Here is a 17,156-nt window from a genome sequence, read left to right as displayed (position 1 = left end):
AGGAGAGGAGAGGAACCCAACCACGGTGTCCACGGGGGGAGCTGTGGGGTGGCTGAGGAAGCCCCAGGGGTGGTGGGACAGGGTGGGGTGGCACAAGGGTTGGTACCACCAAGGTTGGGAGGCCTGGGGCTGCCCATGTCCCGTCCCGTCCCCCCGCAGCAGAGGTGTCAAAGGAAGTCCATAGCTATCGTGTCGGGTTCGGAATGTCAGCGTTGGTCATTTCCTTTGGAATCTTCATTTATCGTCGGATTTAGTTCGTTGTCCTGGTGGTTGTGCCATGTGCAGTTGGAATTCTGCTCGTGGTTCGATCCGTCGTCGTGGTGTTGATGTTTCAGTTCTGATTCTCATTTCAATTGGTCTTAATTTCGGTTTTCCCGTGGTTTTATTTCCCTTTCATGTACTCGATTTCACGTTTGCATTTGCGTCTTTTTTTAGTTTTCATTTCCATTTATTTTCATTCTCCTTTAATATTTTAATTTTTATTTAAAATAATAAAAAGAAAAATAACTTTCTATTTATTTATATTCATTTTTTTCATTTCAGGTTTACTTGTTATTGCAGTATTATTTTGATTTTAATTATCTCTTATTTTCATTTTTTGTTTTATTCTGGTTTCCATTTTAATTTTATTTCATTTTCATTTTTCTTTTTTGTTGCTCATTTGTTTTCATTTTTACCTAGGTTTTATTGCATTTTCCTTTCCATTTTGATTTTCTTTTCATTTATTTCTATTTTTATTTAGTTTTTCTTTTTCTTTACATTTATTTTTACTTTTCATTCTATTTTTTATTCCTTTTTAATTTTTATTTCTATTTTTATTCTATTTTCTCTTCTTTATTTTTAGATATTTTATTTTCACTTATTTTTCTTCTTTTACTTTTATTTTGTTTTCACTTTCATTTTCCTTTATTTCATTTTTATTCTTTACTATTTTCGTTTACTTTCATTATATTTGCTTTTATTTTTATTATTTTAGTTTTCCTTTCATTTTCACTTTTCTTTGTATTCCGATTTTTTCAGGTTTTTGTGTATTTTCATTTTTACTTTTTATTGATCTTTCGATTTCATCTTCGTGTAATTTGCATTTATTTCCGTTGGGTTTTTGTGTTTTCACGTTCCCCTCTTCTGATTGTTTTGATCATTGTTGTTCTTTATTTGCACGCGTTTCAGTCCCAGTCTCATTTCTGTTCCCGTTTCTGTTCTGTTCCCATCCTGTCGCATTCCATCCCTCCCCAATCCCCGTTTCCCAGTGACCCGGCACATAAACGACCTCCTGGAAAGGACCAATAAGAAGAAGCCCAAATTGAGAAAGAAACCCAAGCCCCAGCTCGAGGAGCTCGAGGGTAGGGACGGCCCCGCGACGCTCGCACCCCGGTGACGCACAGCAGGGCCAGCCCGGGGATGTGCTGACAGGGAGATGGAGCTGGAGCCGTTTGGGCATGGATGTAGATGAGATACAGAGATAGAGCTGCAGGGGTTGATAGTGGAGTTAATAAATAACTCAACGTTATGTAGATATATTGAGGTAGATTAGACACTGTCATTTGTCTTTTCATATTGTAGATATGTTATCTATAAATGTGTAGTATTATATATCAAGTTTAGAACATCATATATATATGTTCTGTATAACATTATGGGTAATGTTATATATGGATATATAATATTACATAATATCTATCATGTATGTTATTTGTTATCTGTTATATGTAGTATCTATTATATATGGCATATATTATATAGCATAGTATATATGGTATATATTATATATTATAGCATGCAGTCTACAGTATATATTATATACCATACATAGCATACTATTACATTTTATATCTGTCATTTATTATAAATTATATACTCCATATTATATATTATGTCATAATGTTGTATATATTTAATATATCATATATATCACTATATACATTATATAATGAACATATAGAGCATATATGATAACATGTAAAATATTACATCATAATATTTAATATTATGTATCATATATCATCATGTACTTGTCTATATATGATATATAATGTATATGAATATATGATATATACAGCATTATGCATTCATATATAATATTACATGCAATGTTATGTGTAACACAATACTTATATTTCCTACATAATGTTATATAAAACCACATAATCTTATATATAATGCTATTCATTTAATATACAAGATCAGATTTAATATGAATACCCCCATTTTGGCTATAAAATATCATAAGTATAATCATTTAATATAGAATATGATAAAAAATGCCAGAAATATATCGAACACCCTATATAATATTTTTATAAACACAGTTTTATCATATTTTATTAGTATATCTAATATAGGATAGGGTATTAGAAACAGAAGTAATTAAATAATACGTAATATTTTGGTTTTATATAATGTTATATATAATAGCATGTAGGCAATTTAGCATAATTAATATCACTAATATGACTTACAGGTTTATATTAAATATCTAATTATATAGATAAATCTATATGGGTAGATAGAACATGATTCATACATATATATATTAATATATTAGCAATTAATAACATTAATAATTGATAATAAGTAATTAACAAGAGGGGAAAGTAGGGACTTCATTAAGTAGAGCCACATAGAAAGTGCTGTCAGGTTTACTCAGTGATGGATGGATGGATGATGGATGGATGACGGATGATGGATGGATGGATGATGGATGGATGGATGGATGGATGGATGGATGGATGGATGGATGGATGGATGGATGGATGGATGGATGATGGATGGATGGATGGATGGATGGATGGATGGATGGATGGATGGATGATGGATGGATGGATGGATGGATGGATGGATGGATGGATGGATGGATGGATGATGGATGGATGGATGGATGATGGGTGGATGGATGGATGATGGATGGATGGATGATGAATGGGTGGATGGAAGATGGATGGGTGGATGGATGATGAATGGGTGGATGGATGATGAATAGGTGGATGGAGGATGGATAGATGGATGGATGGATGGATGGATGATCATGGATGGGTACCACCATCCCTGGTGCCAAAGCCATCACTGGTGGCAGTGATGTGGCATCCCTCTGGGCTCTGGGGGGATGCCAGGTCCCCACATCGGGATGTTGGTGAACACTCAGCATCCAGGTAACACCAAGAGGTTCCTGGTGCAAGATGAGGGGCTTCAACCTGGAGCCACAGCAGTGTGGGACCCGGAACCTGTGGGTGGAGGCACCTGAGAAACAGCTTTAATGGCCACCATGAATTAAGGTTGTGTTCAGTGTCTCCATCAGTGGTGCAGATGGTGGGGTCTAGGCCACCCTCAGCACCTTTGGAGCTGCCACCAAGCCTAGTGATGGGGTTGACCCACCTGAGGGACCTGTGTGAACCTCATGAGGTTCAATAATAGAGCAGCAGCCTGGTCCGGTGGAAGATGTCCGTGCTCATGGAATCGTGGTGGACCTGGGTGGTCCCTTCCAACCCAAACCATTCCATGATTCCATGAATGGGCACCAGATCTGAGGTCACCAGGTCCTGGACATCCTCCAGGCTCCCTCTTTCGGGGTGGCTTCAGACCCCACCACATCTCCATCATCTCCTCCAGGGCATTTACAGTTCCAAAACCCCACTGGAGGAACCCTTTGAAGACAACAGCATTGGGGATGGAGGGAAAAGGGATGATCCCAAGTCTGGTTTTAACCAAAAAGCACCATCAGGGGCCACCAGGAGCTGCCAACCACCAGGTCTTCTCCTGGAGCCCTTTTCCCCCTCTTTTGCCCCAATATTTAGTGGGGAAAGCACATTTTAAGCTCCTGGCCCATCCTCACCAACATCTTCTGGGGTCATCCAGAAGGTACCACCAGGTCCCCAGGGCTCTTGGCTATGGGATGCAGGAGCACCTTACATTGGGATGAGCCCATCGGGATGCTCCAAGGGTTGAGGGTTGTTGAAGGGCATCATGAGGAGGGGATGGATGGTGTGGAGGGGGATGAGGGTGGAAGCGGTGGCATCAGGAGGAGAAGGGGTGGAAAAATCATCCCTGGAAGCCACAGTATCCCATATGAGGCCACCACAGTGAGTGGGGATGGAGCTGAGGGGTCTCCATGGTTGGTGGGTACAAGGACACAAGGTTCTTGGGGAGCAGGTTGAGTTTTGGGGACCCCTCATCCTCCTCAGCCCCCCCCCCCTTCCTCCTTGAGGAGCAGTGATGGGGACAGGGACGGAGCTGCCCCACATCCCATGGGGACCCTGACAGCATCTTGGAGCTGGGGTGGGTGTCACCTCCCCAAGCCCCCCCGCCATGGGCCTCCATGACCTGGAGGTGACGCCTCAACCTCTCTCTTCTCTCTTGCAGGGGTGGCAATAAGCACTTATGCCAAGTACTGCTACAACAAGCTGCAGAAGGCAGCTCTGACGGGCGCCAAGAAGGTATCACCCCACCGCTGGCCATGGGGCGGGGGGGCTGGCCCCCCATCGGGACCACCTGTGGGGCTGGTGGGGTTTGGGGAGGAGGAGGAGGGATGAAGCTGGAGAGCAATGGGAATGATGCAGCAGCCGGTGCTGGACCCATGGTGGATGCTCCGGGTACCTCCAGCGTGGTTCACGTGGAGGAACATCTGGGGTTCTCCTTGGGGTGTCCCAGGTGCTTCCATAGACCAAGGGATCAAATAGGGATTGAGGAGAGGATCCTGGGAGCTGAGGGTGGAGAGGATGCTCCAGCAGCTCCCAGGTCCCCATGGACCTCACCAATCACATCCATCCCCATGGCCCATCGCTGCCATCAGGGCAGTGGTTGAGTCCTTCAGGAGTAGACCCTAAATAGGGATGAATTTAGAGCTTGGGGTTTTCCTCCTGGCCCCGTCAGCACCACGGCTGCCTCAGTTTCCCCATCCTCGTTTCATGGGGATGGAGAAGGGACGGTGGGATCCCACCTTGGTCCTCACGGTGACATCTGCCCGGACAAGGCCTGGTGGAGGGAGGGGATGTGGCATCCATTGGGATCACTGTGATCTTTGGGGGCAAAGACGGGTTGAGAAGCTCGAGGTGAAGCCCCAGCTCGGGTGGCTTCTTCTGTTGGTGGCTCTGTCTGGAGAGGAGACGCTTGGGCAGATGCAGCTGATGGGGAGCTGCGTCCATCTCCTCCTCTGCATCCCACCCAAACACATCCATCCCTGTCCATCCCACCACACACATCTCCATCCATCTCCTTTTCCACATCCCACCACACACACGGCTGCTGTATCCAACCCTTCTGCTTTCAGCCATATCCGCATCCATTGCATCCATCTTCTGCATCCCTCCACTTGCATCTGCTCCATCCACCTCCTCTTCCACGTCCCACCACACACATGGCTGCTGTGTCCATCTCTTCTGCATCCCACCATGTCCACATCCATCGCTTCCATCTCTTCTCCATCCCACCATGCCCACATCCATTGTGTCCATCTCTTCTGCATCCCACCATGTCCAAATCCATTGCATCCATCTCTCCTCCATCCCACCATGTCCACATCCATTGCATCCATCTCATCTGCATCCCACCATGTCCACATCCATTGCATCCATCTCTCCTCCATCCCACCATGTCCACATCCATTGCATCCATCTCATCTGCATCCCACCATGTCCACATCCATTGCATCCATCTCTCCTCCATCCCACCATGTCCACATCCATTGCATCCATCACTTCTGCAACCCACCATGTCCCCATCCATTGCATCCATCTCTCCTCCATCCCACCATGTCCACATCCATTGCATCCATCACTTCTGCAACCCACCATGTCCCCATCCATTGCATCCATCTCTCCTCCATCCCACCATGTCCACATCCATTGCATCCATCACTTCTGCATCCCACCATGTCCCCATCCATTGCATCCATCTCTTCTCCATCCCACCATGTCCCCATCCATTGCATCCATCTCTTCTCCATCCCACCATGCCCACATCCATCACATCCATCTCTTCTGCATCCCACCATGTCCACATCCATTGCATCCATCTCATCTGCATCCCACCATGTCCACATCCATTGCATCCATCTCTTCTGCATCCCACCATGTCCACATCCATTGCATCCATCTCTTCTCCATCCCACCATGCCCACATCCATTGCATCCATCTCTTCTGCATCCCACCATGTCCCCATCCATTGCATCCATCTCTTCTGCATCCCACCATGTCCCCATCCATTGCATCCATCTCTCTCCATCCCATCACGTGTCTGCTCCATCCATCTCCCCTTGTGTATCCCATCGCACACAGCTGCTGTGTCCATCCCATCTGCATCCCACCATGCCCACATCCATCGCTTCCATCTCTTCTCCATCCCACCATGTCCCCATCCATTGCATCCATCTCTTCTGCATCCCACCATGTCCCCATCCATTGCATCCATCTCTTCTGCATCCCACCATGTCCCCATCCATTGCGTCCATCCCATATGCATCCCACCATGTCCCCATCCATTGCATCCATCCCATCTGCATCCCACCATGTCCACATCCATCACATCCATCTCTTCTCCATCCCACCATGTCCACATCCATTGCATCCATCTCTTCTGCATCCCACCATGTCCACATCCATTGCATCCATCACTTCTGCATCCCACCATGTCCACATCCATCACATCCATCTCTTCTCCATCCCACCATGTCCCCATCCATCGCATCCATCTCTTCTGCATCCCACCATGTCCACATCCATTGCATCCATCCCATCTGCATCCCACCATGTCCACATCCATTGTGTCCATCTGTTCTCCATCCCACCATGTCCACATCCATCGCATCCATCTCTTTTGCATCCCACCATGTCCACATCCATTGCATCCATCTCTTCTGCATCCCACCATGTCCACATCCATTGCATCCATCTCTTCTGCATCCCACCATGTCCACATCCATTGCATCCATCTCATCTGCATCCCACCATGCCCACATCCATTGCATCCATCTCTTCTGCATCCCACCATGTCCACATCCATTGCATCCATCTCTTCTGCATCCCACCATGTCCACATCCCTTGCATCCATCTCTTTTGCATCCCACCATGTCCACATCCATTGCATCCATCTCTTCTGCATCCCACCATGTCCACATCCCTTGCATCCATCTCTTCTGCATCCCACCATGTCCACATCCCTTGCATCCATCTCATCTGCATCCCACCATGCCCACATCCATTGCATCCATCTCTTCTGCATCCCACCATGTCCACATCCATTGCATCCATCTCTTCTGCATCCCACCATGTCCACATCCATTGCATCCATCTCTTCTGCATCCCACCATGTCCACATCCCTTGCATCCATCTCATCTGCATCCCACCATGCCCACATCCATTGCATCCATCTCTTCTGCCTCCATCCACTGCATCCATCTCCGCATCCCACCACACATCTTCTCCTGGGGCCAGCTTCACTTTCCAACCAAGACAATGGCTGAAGGCACCAGCCCGGTGGCTGCCTTTGAGCTCTGAGCTGCTGGACCTTGGACACCTTGCCCGGACCTCACCGTGGCTCCATCCCCTGTCCCCATCCCACAGCGAGCTCCGGACCATGGGGACCTGGGCTTGAGCGGGACCCGCATGGCCCAGCCCAGCCCTGGGGACTCCATCCCCCGGCGCGTTGGTGACGTCTCCGCTGTCCCCTCGCAGGGCCTGAAGAAGCCCAACATCGAGGAGATCCGCCACGCCAAGAACGCCGTCTTCAACCCCTCCATGTTCGGCAGCTCCCTGCAGGACATCATCGCCATGCAGAAGGAGAAGTACCCGGAGCGGCAGCTGCCCTGGGTGCAGACCCGCCTCTCCGAGGAGGTCCTGGCCCTCAACGGCGACCAGACCGAGGGCATCTTCAGGTAGAGGCACCGGCACCCACCAGGGCGACCACCGCAGTGGGGGGGAGCCCATAACAAGTCATCCTATGGGGCAACCGCATCATTCCCCACATTCCCATTCACCTATGGTTGCAGGAGACCCTCAGTTTGGTGACCTTCTCATTGGGGAAGCCCATAACAAGTCATCCTATGGGGCAACCACATTATTCCCCACTTCCCCATTCATCTGTGGTTGCTGGAGACCCCCAGCATGGTGACCTGCTCATGGGGGGAGCCCATAACAAGTCGTCCTATGGGGCAACCCCATCATTTCCCACATTCCCATTCACCTATGGTTGCAGGAGACCCTCAGTTTGGTGACCTTCTCATGGGGGGAGCCCATAACAAGTCGTCCTATGGGGCAACCACATCATTCCCCACATCCCCATTCATCTACAGCTGCAGGAGACCCCCAGCATGGTGACCTTCTCATGGGGGGAGCCCATAACAAGTCATCCTATGGGGCAGCCACATCATTTCCCACATCCCCATTCATCCCTGGTTGCTGGAGACCCCCAACATAGTGACCTTCTGATGGGGGAAGCCCATAACAAGTCGTCCTATGGGGCAACCACATTATTGCCCACATCCCCATTCATCTGTGGTTGCTGGAGACCCCCAGCATGGTGACCTTCTCATGGGGGGAGCCCATAACAAGTCATCCTATGGGGCAACGACATCATTCCCCACATCCCCATTCTGCTGTGGTTGCTGGAGACCCCCAGCATGGTGACCTTCTCATGGGGGGAGCCCATAACAGGTCATCTCCTTATGGGGCAGCCAACCTGTGCCCCACATCCCTATGGGGGCCCTTTTCCTCCTTGAGCAGCTCAACTTCTCCTTGCTCCGAGACCATTGGGGGTTTCTCCACGTCAGGGTCATGCCCATCCTTTGGTGTCCACCGAAGCCAAGCTGAGGTCTTGGGGTTCCCATACAAACCTCCCCTGGTCCATCACAGCAGGATGCCTCCTCCCCATGGGCAGAACCCAGGTCCCAAAACACCTCCACCTCCAGCTCTTGGGCCCCACATGAGGGACCCAAGGTGGGTCTGAGGCAGGTAGGTCCCCACCTCTTGCTTGACACCCAACATCTCTTCCCCCTTCAGGGTCCCCGGCGACATCGACGAGGTCAACGCGCTCAAGCTCCAGGTGGACCAATGGAAGATCCCAACGGGCTTGGAGGACCCCCACGTTCCCGGTAGGACCCGGGGGGAGGGCGATGGATGAGTGCGGGGAGGTGCAGAACCCCCACCCCATAGCACCCCATGTCCTCCTTCCCCGTACAGCCTCCCTGCTGAAGCTCTGGTACCGGGAGCTGGAGGAGCCCCTCATCCCCCACGAGTTCTATGAGCAGTGCATCACCCACTACGAGAACCCCGAGGCGGCCATCGCCGTTGTCCACTCCCTGCCCAGGATCAACAAGATGGTGCTGTGCTACCTCATCCGCTTCCTACAGGTACGGCCGGGACCCACCAGGGGCGACCCCATAGCGCTTGGGGGGGGGGAGAAGGGGGCTCCGTGGCTGTGGTTGCCCCATCCCTGGCAGGGCTCGAGGCCCGGTTGGAACACCCGGTTGACCCCATGGTGTCACTAATGGCTGTGTTCGGGGGTGCAGGTGGGTTCTGGTGACCCCACAGCACCTTTGGAGATGCCACCAAGTCAAGGGCTGGGGTTTTGCCCACCTGAAGGACCTGGAAGGGGGTGGAGAAGTGGGAGCTGTATGGGTATCAGGAGGGTTAGGGTTGGGGTTGGGGTTAGGGTTGGGGTTAACATTAGGGTTGGGGTTAGGGTTGGGGTTGGGGTTAGGGTTGGGGTTGGGGTTAGGGTTAGGGTTGGGATTGGGATTAGGGTTGGGGTTAGGGTTGGGGTTGGGGTTAGGGTTGGGGTGGGGTTAGGGTTAGGGTTGGGATTGGGATTAGGGTTGGGGTTAGGGTTAGGGTTGGGGTTAGGGTTGGGGTGGGGTTTGGGTTTGGATTTAGGGTTAGGGTTGGGGTTAGGGTTATGGTTGGGGTTGGGGTTAGGGTGGGGGTTGGGGTTAGGGTTGGGGTTGGGGTTAGGGTTGGGGTGGGGGTTGGGTTTGGATTTAGGGTTAGGGTTAGGGTTAGGGTTAGGGTTAGGGTTAGGGTTAGGGTTAGGGTTAGGGTTAGGGTTTGGGTTAGGGTTAGGGTTGAAACCAGGTGCAGGGCAAGGTCCTGCAGTGGGCTGGGTGTGACCTGAGGTACCCAAAGAGACTGGGCATGATTGGATGGAGAGCAGAGGACGTGGGGACACCAATGTTGATGAATGGATGCTCCCAGCCCGTGGAGGCTGCCATGGAGCAGCAACCTGCCCCAGTGGAAGGCGACCATGCCCACTGTGGGGGTTGGAAATGGGGGAGTTTTTAGTTCCCTTCAAACCAACCCATTCCATGACTCCATGAGCCAGCACCAGATTTGAGGTCCCATGGTCCTGGCCATCCCCCAGGTCCCCTCTTTAGGGGTGGCTTCATACCCCTTCTCATCTCCATCACCTCTTCCAGAGCATCTCCAGCTCCAAACACCCATAGAGGAGCCTGCCCATGTCCCGAGGTGCCCTTGCCCATGGCAGGGGCTTGGAACTGGATCATCTTCAATCTCCCTTCCAACCCAGCCCGTTCCATGCTGTCCTTACCCATCTCACCCAAGACCCATTGGGTCCACACACGGCCTCGCCACCCCCTTCCTCCTGCCTGCCCCATAGGTGTTCGTGCAGCCGGGCAACGTGGCGGTCACCAAGATGGACGTCAATAACCTGGCCATGGTGATGGCCCCCAACTGCCTGCGCTGCCAATCGGACGACCCCCGGATCATCTTCGAGAACACGCGCAAGGAGATGTCCTTCATCCGGGTGCTCATCCAGCACCTCGACACCAGCTTCATGGAGGGCGTCCTATAGCACCCGCCACCCGAGGTGTCCCCCCCCCCCACCCCGCCCCAAGACCCCACATGGACCCCACCAGAGGATGAGTGCTGGGGGGGGGGTGGTGGCACCTTCACCGGCCCCTCTGCAGTGAGACATGGGATCAACCAAGCCCCATCCTGACTGTGTCACTGGTCACATCGTGACCAGCCGGAGGGGTTGGCCATGGTGGGGTCACCAGGGGATGGCCATGGTTGTCACCAATGGATTGGCTATGGTGGGGTCACCAATGGTTGGCCATGGTGGGGTCACCAAGGGATGGCCATGGTTGTCACCAATGGATTGGCTATGGTGGGGTCACCAAGGGATGGCCATGGTTGTCACCAATGGATTGGCTATGATGGGGTCACCAATGGTTGGCCATGGTGGGGTCACCAAGGGATGGCCATGGTTGTCACCAATGGATTGGCTATGATGGGGTCACCAATGGTTGGCCATGGTGGGGTCACCAAGGGATGGCCATGGTTGTCACCAATGGATTGGCCATGGTGGGGTCACCAAGGGATGGCCATGGTTGTCACCAATGGATTGGCTATGGTGGGGTCACCAAGGGATGGCCATGGTTGTCACCAATGGATTGGCTATGGTGGGGTCACCAATGGTTGGCCATGGTGGGGTCACCAAGGGATGGCCATGGTTGTCACCAATGGATTGGCTATGGTGGGGTCACCAATGGTTGGCCATGGTGGGGTCACCAAGGGTTGGCCATGGTGGGATCACCGATGGATTGGCCATGGTGGGGTCACCAATGGATTGGCTATTGTGGGAGTCACCAATGGATTGGCCATGGTGGGGTCACCAAGGGGTTGGCCATGGTGCGAGTCACCAAGGGGTTGGCCATGGTGAGATTCACCAAGGGTTGGCCATGGTGGGAGTTCCTAAGGGTTGGCCATGGTGGGGTCACCGATGGATTGGCCATGGTGCAAGTCACCAAGGGTTGGCCATGGTGGAGTCACTAAGGGTTGGCCATGGTGAGGTCACCGATGGATTGGCCATGGTGGGGTCACCAAGGGGTTGGCCATGGTGGGGTCACCAAAGGTTGGCCATGGTGAGGTCACCGATGGATTGGCCATGGTGGGGTCACCAAGGGGTTGGCCATGGTGGGGTCACCAAGGGATGGCCGTGGTGGGGTCACCAAGGGGTTGGCCATGGTGGTCACCAAGGGTGTGGCTGTGGTGAGGTCACCAAGGGTTGGCCATGGTGGGGTCACCAATGGATTGGCCATGGTGGTGTCACCAAGGGATGGCCGTGGTGGAGTCACCAAGGGGTTGACTGTGGTGGGGTCACCAATGGTTGGCCATGGTGGGGTCACCAAGGGATGGCAGCACCCATTGGACATCTGAGGAGCATCCCATGGGCGACGCTTCCACCGTCCTGGGTGGTCATGGGTGGCAGCGAGGACCTGGTGGCATCTGAGCAGGGTTGGGGTCCATCCACATCAATGTTGGGGTTGGGCGGCTGGTTGAGAGCAGAGCTGTGGGGCAGCCGTGGGGCCGGGAGGACCTCCAGGTGCTGAGCTGAGCCCATGGAGAAGGTGGCACCAGGGGACCAGAGGGACCAGGAGAGGCCCAGCCCATAGGGAAGGAGACCATTGGCACAACTGGAGCTGGGTGCACCCAAGGGTGGCGCTGGGGGGGTCCCTTTGGGTGCTGGGGTCCCTTTGGGGGGCTCATTGAGGCCAGGTGCCCACCTTTGGGTGCTGGAGGAGCTGGTGGCTAGGTCACTGCCTGCACACATCATGGTGACCATCCCCACACCGGACCCATCTCACCTCATGTTGGCACCCAAAGGACCTGTTTGAGCACCCACTGTGTCTGCTGGACCCATCATCTGCTCCTGGTCTTGAAACACCCATCCTGACCCCCATCATCTCCTCCTGCTTCTCCTGTACCAATCTTGGTGCCCATCATCACCTCCTGCTCCTGCTGGACCCACTTTGGCACCCGTCATCTCACCCTGCTTCTCCTGGACCTGTTTTGGTGCCCATCATCACCTCCTGCTCCTGCTGGACCCATCTTGGCACCCATCATCTCACCCTGCTTCTCCTGGACCTGTTTTGGTGCCCATCATCTCCTCCTGGTCCTGCCCAACTCATTGTGGTGCCCATCATCTCTGCTTGACCCTGCTGGGCCCATCTTGGTGCCCATCCTCTCTGCTTGACCCTGCTGGACCCATCTTGGTGCCCATCATCTCCTCCTGCTCCTGCCCAACTCATTGTGGTGCCCATCATCTCTGCTTGACAATGCTGGACCCATCTTGGTGCCCATCATCTCTGCTTGACCCTGCTGGACCCATCTTGGTGCCCATCATCTCCCCATGCTCCTGCTGGACACATCTCAGCATCTGTCACATCCTTCTGGTCCTGCTGGAACCTTCTTGGCACCCACCACATCCTGGTTCTCCTGGAGCCATCTGGGTGCCCATCACCTCCGCTTGGCCCTGCCCAAGCCATCTTGGTACCCACCATCCCCTCCTGGACCTGTCTTGGTGCCCATCATCTTCTCCTGTTTCTCTTGGACTTGTCTTGGCATCCATCATCTCCTTCTGCCCTTGATGGACCTTCCCTGGTGCCCATCTCTGCCTTACTGGACACATCTTGGTATTTGTCATGTCCTGCTGGACCCTTCTTGGAGCCCATCATCTCCTCCTGGTCCTGCCCAGCTCATCTTGGAGCCCATCATCTCCTCCTGGTCCTGCCCAGCTCATCTTGGAGCCCATCATCTCCTCCTGGTCTTGCCCAGCTCATCTTGGAGCCCATCATCTCCTCCTGGTCCTGCCCAGCTCACCTTGGAGCCCATCATCTCCTCCTGGTCCTGCCCAGCTCATCTTGGAGCCCATCATCTCCTCCTGGTCCTGCCAGCCCCATCTTGGAGCCCATCATCTCCTCCTGGTCCTGCCAGCCCCATCTTGGAGCCCATCATCTCCTCCTGGTCCTGCCAGCCCCATCTTGGAGCCCATCATCTCCTCCTGGTCCTGCCAGCCCCATCTTGGAGCCCATCATCTCCTCCTGGTCCTGCCAGCCCCATCTTGGCACCCATCATCTCCTCCTGGTCCTGCCAGCCCCATCTTGGAGCCCATCATCTCCTCCTGGTCCTGCCCAGCTCATCTTGGCACCCATCATCTCCTCCTGGTCCTGCTAGCCCCATCTTGGAGCCCATCATCTCCTCCTGGTCCTGCCCAGCTCATCTTGGAGCCCATCATGTCCTCCTGGTCCTGCCCAGCTCATCTTGGAGCCCATCATCTCCTCCTGGTCCTGCCCAGCTCATCTTGGAGCCCATCATCTCCTCCTGGTCCTGCCCAGCTCATCTTGGAGCCCATCATCTCCTCCTGGTCCTGCCAGCCCCATCTTGGCACCCATCATCTCCTCCTGGTCCTGCCAGCCCCATCTTGGAGCCCATCATCTCCTCCTGGTCCTGCCCAGCTCATCTTGGCACCCATCATCTCCTCCTGGTCCTGCTAGCCCCATCTTGGAGCCCATCATCTCCTCCTGGTCCTGCCCAGCTCATCTTGGCACCCATCATCTCCTCCTGGTCTTGCCCAGCTCATCTTGGAGCCCATCATCTCCTCCTGGTCCTGCCCAGCTCATCTTGGAGCCCATCATCTCCTCCTGGTCCTGCCCAGCTCATCTTGGAGTCCATCATCTCCTTCTGGTCCTGCCCAACCCATCTTGGCACCCATCATCTCTGCTTGGTCCTCCTGCGCTCATCTTGGCATCCGTCATCTGCTCCTGCTGGACCTCTCTTGGTACCCATCATCTCTACCTTACCCTACTGGACCCATCTTGGAGCCCATCATCTCCTCCTGGACCTGCATAAACCATCTTGGTGCCCATCATCTGCTGGACCCATCTTGGAGCCCATCATCTCCTCCTGCTTCTGGCCAGCTCATTTTGGCACCCATCATCTGCTTGGCCCTGATGGACACATTTTGACACCCATCATCTCCTGTTGGACCCACCTTGGTGCCCATCATCTCTACCCTACTGGACCCATCTTGGCATGTTGTGTCCTACTGGTCCTCCTGGACCCATCTTGGTGCCCATCATCTCTGCTTTACCCTACTGGACCCATCTTGGCATGCCATGTCTACTGGTCCTCCTGGACCCATCTTGGGGCCCATCATCTCCTCCTGGTCCTGCATAAACCATCTTGGTGCCCATCATCTGCTTGGCCCTGCTGGACCCACGTTGACACCCACCACCTTCTGCTCCTTCTGCACCCACCTTGGCACCCATCACCTTCCGCACCTTCTGGACCCACCTTGGCACTCATCATCTCCTCCTGCTCCTTCTGCACCCACTTTGGCACCCATCATCTCCTGCTCCTTCTGCACCCACTTTGGCACCCATCATCTCCTCCTGCTCCTTCTGGACCCACCTTGGCACCCATCATCTCCTCCTACTCCTTCTGCACCCACTTTGGCACCCATCATCTCCTGCTCCTTCTGCACCCACTTTGGCACCCATCATCTCCTCCTGCTCCTTCTGGACCCACCTTGGCACCCATCATCTCCTCCTGCTCCTTCTGGACCCACCTTGGCACCCATCATCTCCTGCTCCTTTTGCACCCACCTTGGCACCCATCATCTCCTTCTGGACCCATCCTTGCAGGCACCATCCCCTGCCCCTCCAGGACCCATCTTGGCACCCACCATCTCTAGGACCCCCCCAGCCCCCTCATCCACCACCCCCTTCCCATTCCTTCCCCATGGCTGCCCCCCAAGTGCCTTCAGCTCCACCTGGGGCGAAGCAGAACCAAGGAGGGCACCCAATAGGTGGTGGTAGTCGCACCCAATGGGTCTGAGCAGCACCCAGTGGATTTAAGGAGCACCAAATGGATGGTGGTTGGCACCCAGTGGAGGGTGAGGAGCACCCAATGACTTGAGGAGCATCCAGTGGGTCTGAGGAGCACCCAATGAGTTGAGCATCCAATGGGTCTGAAGAGCACCCAATGAGTTGAGGAGCATCCAGTGGGTCTGAGGAGCACCCAATGAGTTGAAGAGCACCCAATGAGTTGAGGAGCACCCAACGGGTTGAGGAGCACCCAGTGAGTTTGAGGAGCACCCAGTGAGTTGAAGAGCACCCAGTGGGTCTGCGGAACACCCAATGAGTTTGAGGAGCACCCAATGAGTTTGAGGAGCACCCAATGAGTTGAGGAGCACCCAATGGGTTGAGGAGCACCCAATGGGTTGAGGAGCACCCAGTGAGTTGAGGAGCACCCAGTGGGTTTGAGCAGCACCCAGTGGGTTTGAGCTGCACCCAATGAGTTGTGGAGCACCCAGTGGGTTTGAGGAGCACGCAATGAGTTGAGGAGCACCCAATGGGTTTGAGCAGCACCCAACAAGTTTGAGGAGCACCCAACCAGTTTGAGGAGCACCCAATGAGTTGAGGAGCACCCAATGGGTTTGAGCAGCACCCAACAAGTTTGAGGAGCACCCAACCAGTTTGAGGAGCACCCAATGAGTTGAGGAGCACCCAGTGGGTCTGAGGAGCACCCAATGAGTTGAGGAGCACCCAATGGGTTGAGGAGCACCCAATGGGTCTGAGGAGCACCCAATGGGTCTGAGGAGTACCCAATGAGTTGAGGAGCACCCAATGGATTGAGGAGCACCCAGTGGGTCTGAGGAGCACCCAATGAGTTGAGGAGCACCCAATGGATTGAGGAGCACCCAGTGGGTCTGAGGAGCACCCAATGAGTTGAGGAGCACCCAATGAGTTTGAGCAGCACCCAGTGGCTTCACTCAGCACCCAACGGGTGCCAAGGGGCCACCCATCAGCATCTAGAGCCCTGTTAAGAGACCCATTCCTCACCCACTTCACTTTGAAGCCAGATGCTGGTCCCATAGAGGGGGTGCCCCATGGGTGACATGGGGGGTGCCCCATAGTGGGGGAGGGGGGGGCTTTACCCCACGCTACCTCCCAGCTCCACTCACTGCCAGGCACCTGGGGGGGGGGGGGGGGAGGGGTCCCTTTTCCCCTCCCCCCCCCGCCCCCATTAATTAATTAAATTAATTAATTTCTCCTTCCGTTGGGGCCTTTTTTTTTTGGTTTTTTTTTGGTTTTTTTCGGTCGCTTTTTGCCCATTTTCCCCTCTTTTCGCCCCGTTTTCGTTGGTGGTTTTTTAGGGTTTCTTATCCTTATTTATTATGAGGAATTCTTGTTATTATTAAAAGGCAGAAGCTGATGTACAAATCATTAATAATTAATCATTAATAAAGTCGATCACGTGGGACACGAGCCCCTCCCCCCCCCGTGGGGTTGGGGGGGAGGGGGGGCCCCTCCCCCCCCCCGGGTCCTGTCTCTGTACCCGGATGTGAATAAAGCTTCGGCTGGAGGC

General features: G+C 53.2%; 1 protein-coding gene and 1 long non-coding RNA gene across 3 annotated transcripts in view; both read left to right on the top strand.

Annotated features, from left to right (window-relative positions):
• LOC133263794 (rho GTPase-activating protein 39-like) overlaps positions 1 to 10,886 on the top strand; it is a 116,654-nt gene extending 105,768 nt beyond the window's left edge. The window contains exons 6-11 of one of the 2 annotated variants that reach the window (XM_061443663.1): positions 1,251 to 1,343; positions 4,357 to 4,430; positions 7,668 to 7,867; positions 8,991 to 9,082; positions 9,171 to 9,340; positions 10,603 to 10,886. In XM_061443663.1, coding sequence (XP_061299647.1) covers positions 1,251 to 1,343; positions 4,357 to 4,430; positions 7,668 to 7,867; positions 8,991 to 9,082; positions 9,171 to 9,340; positions 10,603 to 10,797 — 824 coding nt within the window. In that variant the 3' untranslated portion in view covers positions 10,798 to 10,886. The remainder of the gene's footprint in view (positions 1 to 1,250; positions 1,344 to 4,356; positions 4,431 to 7,667; positions 7,868 to 8,990; positions 9,083 to 9,170; positions 9,341 to 10,602) is intronic. The other variant, XM_061443664.1, reaches the window with a different exon arrangement.
• A 4,861-nt stretch (positions 10,887 to 15,747) lies between these two features.
• Positions 15,748 to 16,626, top strand: LOC133263795 (uncharacterized). The gene is made up of 3 exons (XR_009741544.1): positions 15,748 to 15,832; positions 15,872 to 16,026; positions 16,185 to 16,626. It is a non-coding gene; the product is annotated as an uncharacterized LOC133263795 (long non-coding RNA).
• The last annotated feature ends 530 nt before the right edge of the window (positions 16,627 to 17,156 follow it).

Source organism: Pezoporus flaviventris, unplaced genomic scaffold, assembly GCF_033815535.1.
Source record: "Pezoporus flaviventris isolate CSIRO_AGI_PZ_B2104156 unplaced genomic scaffold, CSIRO_AGI_Pfla_v1 ptg000468l, whole genome shotgun sequence".
Lineage (NCBI taxonomy): Eukaryota > Metazoa > Chordata > Aves > Psittaciformes > Psittacidae > Pezoporus > Pezoporus flaviventris.
This window is presented reverse-complemented; position numbering and strand designations above follow the sequence as displayed.